Source organism: Gouania willdenowi, chromosome 15 (assembly GCF_900634775.1).
Source record: "Gouania willdenowi chromosome 15, fGouWil2.1, whole genome shotgun sequence".
NCBI lineage: Eukaryota > Metazoa > Chordata > Actinopteri > Blenniiformes > Gobiesocidae > Gouania > Gouania willdenowi.
In genome coordinates this window covers 36,099,864-36,105,565 of record NC_041058.1, presented here as the reverse complement: position 1 = coordinate 36,105,565, position 5,702 = coordinate 36,099,864, and the positions used below count along the sequence as shown (strand labels likewise).

The 5,702-nt window shown below is 39.7% G+C and overlaps 1 protein-coding gene across 1 annotated transcript; it reads right to left on the bottom strand.

Moving 5' to 3' along the window:
• Positions 1 to 1,853: 1,853 nt before the first annotated feature.
• yipf4 (Yip1 domain family, member 4) lies at positions 1,854 to 5,083 on the bottom strand. The gene is made up of 6 exons (XM_028469279.1): positions 4,882 to 5,083; positions 2,991 to 3,147; positions 2,751 to 2,922; positions 2,511 to 2,588; positions 2,314 to 2,427; positions 1,854 to 2,112 (listed from the first exon to the last, which is right to left on the bottom strand). The coding sequence occupies exons 1-6, from the start codon at positions 4,937 to 4,939 to the stop codon at positions 1,975 to 1,977; spliced, it is 717 nt and encodes a 238-aa protein (XP_028325080.1). The 5' UTR covers positions 4,940 to 5,083; the 3' UTR covers positions 1,854 to 1,974.
• Positions 5,084 to 5,702: the final 619 nt, after the last annotated feature.

Below are 5,702 nucleotides of genomic sequence, written 5' to 3'. Positions count from 1 at the left end.
GCTGTGGATTGTTTAAATGATTTCAGACCCATCACCCCTATTGTTACTAAATTCTTGGAGAAACTGGTACTGACACATCAAAAACTGCAGAGGATGACATCACCATAGCCCTGCACACAGCACTGGAACATCTAGAATACAGGGTCTCGTACGTTAGGATGCTCTCCATAGACTACAGCTCTGCATTCATCACCATCGTACCAGGAAACTGCTCCACCTCGGTTTTCAACACACAACTCTGCTTCTGGATTATCTGTCAGATTTGGCCCCCACATCTCCTCTACCGTCACTCTCGGCACTGGCTCCCCCAGGGTTGTGTGCTGAGCCCCCTCCTGTACTGTCTCTATACCTCTGACTGTACACCAACCCATCCTCCAACTCCAGCATAAAGTTTGCAGATGACACAACAGTGGTGGTCAGTCTGCCTACAGGATGAGATCCAACATCTGACTCTATGGTGTTCTACAAACAATCTGACTCTCAACACAAACAAAACCAAAGAACTCATTATAGATTTTAGGAAGAGCAGATCATCTCCATAAACTGTGTTGAAATAGTGCACAGCTACACACTCCTAGGCACACACATCATGGACACCCTCTCCTGGACCACAAACACTACATCCACTGTCAAAAAGGCTCAGCAACACCTCCATTTCCTCTGGATCCTTAACGGAAACATCTGTAAGAACCTGTTGGTAGCTTTTTACCGCTCTGCCATCGAGAGCATCTTAACATGTAACATCACAACATGTTCAGCTGCAGACACATCATCACTGCAGAAGAACAGCAGGAAACATCATTGGCTGCCATCGTCACAGACACTTCTCACCCCGTCATCACATGTTCACCTCCTGCCCTCAGGGGGCGATAGAGGATCAGATCACACACCATAGACACCAGCATCACTACTGATATAATAAGAAATGAAATACTGTCTCTTTATGAACGTATGTGTGTATATTTTATACCATGCACTTTTATTGTGATTAACTTTTATACTGATCAACCTTTTTACTGACAGACTTTTACCATATCTTATGTTGTTTTTTATGATAACTGTCCTGGCTTGAATCTGTAATTGTACTTGAATGTTGTGTTGGGGGCATTTGCAATTTAGTTGTACTTTGATTTTGATTTAGGACTATATATTTGAAAAAATGGATTCATGTCATTCAGACGCCATAAAAAGATCAGATACAGATCAAACGGGCAAAAACATCGGTTTGGAGCATTAAGTCCTGCAGTGTGAACGTAGCCTTAAAGATCCCTCACCACTGATTTGCTGCTCTTCCTATTATCTTTGGATCAATTTGAGCCCATTTAATGTTTATCATTCAACTAGTAATAGTTGACTGTATTTCATGACTTTTCCTAATTTAAGCATAAAATCATCACAATGATTTTTTTTTCTATGTGCTGAACACATATTGCAGACATTGGTGTTCCTCTGTTTTAGCTGTGAAACGTGTGTGTGTGTGTGTGTGTGACCTTACACCCCCACACCTGCAGGTGTAGAGTTGATACTTTTGAGTTGAAACGATTGAGTTTACTGTCAATGAGGTTTTGGAACAGCTCTTTCACAGTGAAAGTGATGTAGAGGAAAATGTGTCTGAGGACTTTATAGAGAATAACCCCTAATATGTTACCAAAAAAAATGTTTATGGGGGGGGGGGGGGGGGTTGTTTTGTAACGAGTGCTATGAGATGATTTATTGTAATTATAAAAATATCAAGTTGAAGTACTTTTAGAAGTACAATCAATGAGACAACGGTATATTTAGTAGTAGATGTAAAAAGACAGATCATAAACAGTCTAATGAGATCATTCTCATATGAGCACAGCAGTGAAGTGTAAAATGCAAAATCACATTTTATTGATCCAACAGTCACATGATATAACTATGTACATGATCAGATATTCCCAACGTCCCGACCTTTAGGAGATGAACACAGATTAAAAGGAAACCCACCACTTACACACCAGTATACAACGACAGGAAGTAAATATACAAAAGAAAGATGGGATATATGAGCAGAGGCTTCTTGGTTTTGAACTCGTCTCCAACCAGTAGCGACGCAGCGCTGTATGCAGCCCAGAACACACCACACAGCTGTAAACACAGAACCATTAGTGAATTATTGGAACTAATTTATTTTACACAAAGACACCTGTATAAAATCAAATGTGCTTTATGTTTAATCTGATTGGTCGGCTATGATGTAATACATCTGATTGTTGTCTGGTCATTTTATTTTTTCTAGTTTCATGTCGTGTGTGTGTGTAGGTGTGTGTGTATTGTTTTTCCACTGACTTTGATGAGAGTAGAAACCAGCTGGAATCCTCCAATCACCAGCAGCAGAGGAGAAATAACGATGAGAGGAAGCAGAGAATATCCAATAACTCCAAGGACTTGTCCATATGAGACCTGTGGGGGGAGGAGGAGGGGTCAGAGGATCAGCTGATCAATGTATCTGAGGGTCAAGGGGGGGTAGGGGGTCAGACACTCACCTCACCACCCAGGACACGAGCCAACAAGAAGATGGTCAGAGAACCAAAGATCCAGATGGTGATGATCCATGACACCACCTGTACACGCAGAACATTAGCATTAGCAACATGAGGAACACACACACACACAATAATGGTGATCAATAACAGGCTGTGTGTGAAACAAAGATGATCCTGAGGTTTGAATGTTCCTAAAGTGTTCTGGTGTGGATCTCCAACATGTCCATGTGAGGTCCTGACCTTGAACTGTCCGTAGATGGAGATCATGGAGAACAGCAGCACCACAGCCAGAGGACCCCAGAAGTCAGGATTGTCTCTGACCACCTGACGGTTGAACCCTAACGAGGGCATGGGCATCAGAACACAGCGGATCTTATAGTAGATGTCCTTCAGGTCGATGTCCAGCTCCTCCCTGTTCACATGGAGGATCCACATGGTCAATAGGTGTCAGAGGTCCTCCCTGAATCACCTGTGACTCACAGCAGAGGTTTCCTCTCTTCACTGTCGTCGTCGTCCTCCACCTCCAGCAGCCACCCATAGCCACGCTGCCTCAGGAAGGCTGAGGCGTAGGGGTCTCTGACGGCCTCGCCCCCCAGGGTCACTTTAACATCAGGAGAGCTGATGGTTCCACTGAGCTCTGAAACACACACACACACACACACACACACACACACACACACACACACACACACACACAGTCAGATTATCTCAGAATCGTTCACATTTTTTCATTTTGATTCCTACTATAAATACCAAATAGAAGAAGAAGAAGACACTAAAATAGTGCAACTATTAATAATGTTGTAGCTGCTGTTTCATCAGTTCATTGTTTGATACTGGGCAACAGGTTAGCATCATAATGATACTAATTATTATTATTAATATTAATAATTACTACATCAGTCGGATAATAATACTAATTATGATTATTAATATAATTAATAATAATTAGGATTATTATTAATAATAATAATAATTACTACATCAGTCGGATAATAATACTAATTATGATTATTAATATTAATAATAATTAGGATTATTATTATTAATAATAATAATTACTACATCAGTCGGATAATAATACTAATTATGATTATTAATATTAATAATAATTAGGATTATTATTATTAATAATAATAATTACTACATCAGTAGGATAATAATACTAATTATGATTATTAATAATAATAATTACTACATCAGTAGGATGATAATGATACTACTAATAATATTAGTTATGATTATTATTAACATTTACTACATCAGTGGGAGCACTAACCCTGACCTTAATCTAAACAAGCCACACTACAGAACTCACTCACACGTGCTGTCCATTAGAGGAGAAACGGACTAAAGTGGAACATATTGATCAGATGTTTGTTAATAAATGTCTGTGACATTTTTGATTTTTCATCAAAAAATTTAACAGAAATAGTTTTTTGTTCAGACTGAGTTAAAAACATTGAGATTAACGTATATATCGTCATTTTGATTTGTCTGTAGTGTTTTAAAGCACTGACTGTTGTTGTTGGAGACACAGACTAGAGCTATAGACACAGACTAGAACTATAGACACAGACTAGAACTATAGACACAGACTAGAGCTATAGACACAGAATAGAGCTATAGACACAGACTAGAGCTATAGACACAGACTAGAACTATAGACACAGAATAGAGCTATAGACACAGAATAGAGCTATAGACACAGAATAGAGCTATAGACACAGACTAGAGCTATAGACACAGACTAGAACTATAGACACAGAATAGAGCTATAGACAGACTAGAGCTACAGACACAGACTAGAGCTACAGACACAGACTAGAGCTATAGACACAGAATAGAGCTATAGACAGACTAGAACTATAGACACAGACTAGAGCTATAGACACAGAATAGAGCTATAGACAGACTAGAACTATAGACACAGACTAGAGCTATAGACACAGAATAGAGCTATAGACAGACTAGAGCTATAGACACAGACTAGAGCTATTACACAGACTAGAGCTATAGACACAGAATAGAACTATAGACACAGAATAGAGCTATAGACACAGACTAGAGCTATAGACACAGACTAGAGCTATTACACAGACTAGAGCTATAGACACAGAATAGAACTATAGACACAGAATAGAGCTATAGACACAGACTAGAGCTATAGACACAGAGTAAAACTTTAATGACAGAGGAGAGACCTCAATGATGTGGTTTGATTTAAAGCTGCCACATGACGTAGCAGTTCCGCTAACAATGCTAACATGTTATATTGTGAGATTTAAGTTTGAAGAACAGCAGAACTAAACAACCACAACAGTGATGCGTTCAGGGCCCTGTCGTCGTAGCGTTAGTTGCGTTAGCGTACCTTCAGCTTCTGTGGAAGAGACGAAGGTGAAGTCTCCGTTATTGGGGGAGAAGTTCATAATGATCCTAAAGTCCTCTTCACGGTAACGGTAAGAGCGTCCAGCCGCGGGACGGACTATGTCCTCGAGCCCCGCTCATCCGGGACAGAACACAACAGCACTCAGAGCCCAGGGACAACCCGGAAGTGAACAGGAAGTCACAGGTGACACGTCATCTGAGGCGTTCACGGGCCGTCGATAGATATAGGAAATTTAGACACAGGCAATAAATGCAGTTTTTGCAGTAATGAACTCGAATATCTTACACATTTATTCTATTACTGTATTCACTCATTTGATTTTTGGGCTCAAATGGAAAATTACTTACAGCGCAGAATTAATTAACATAAAAAACCCAATATTTATGGTACATTCTACAGACAAAAGTGCAAATTGAGCAATTCTTCTCCCCTCTTTGTAAGCTTGCTGTGTAAAATGCATCCATAGAGGGCCAGCGCTCCGTGTGGCAGGAATGTGAACATGTTTAGTTCCAGATTTGTGTTATTTAAGTTTGGATGTATTCATTTATCTCAAACAATAAAAAGACCTCCAGCAATGTTTGAGAAGGGGAAGAACCAAGCTTTATATATATATATATATATATATATATATTTATATATATATAAAACAACATATAAACCCTCCAGAGATTGGGTACGAAACCCCAATAACCACAATCACGTTGAACAAGGCAGCGACTGACCTGAAGAATAAGATCATGGAAAAAATGTCCACGAGGCAACCACGAAGCCAACTACAGAGGCTAAGTGAAGTACCATCAGAA

Bases quoted from the DNA above. Each gene is read 5' to 3' on its own strand.
- yipf4 (XM_028469279.1), bottom strand. From the start codon at position 4,939: ATGAACTTCTCCCCCAATAACGGAGACTTCACCTTCGTCTCTTCCACA. The intron at 3,148-4,881 runs GTACGCTAACGC...TGTGTGTTTCAG, and splicing joins CTCTTCCACAGAAGCTGAAG to AGCTCAGTGGAACCATCAGC. The intron at 2,923-2,990 runs GTGAGTCACAGG...CCATGTGAACAG, and splicing joins GAAGAGAGGAAACCTCTGCT to GGAGGAGCTGGACATCGACC.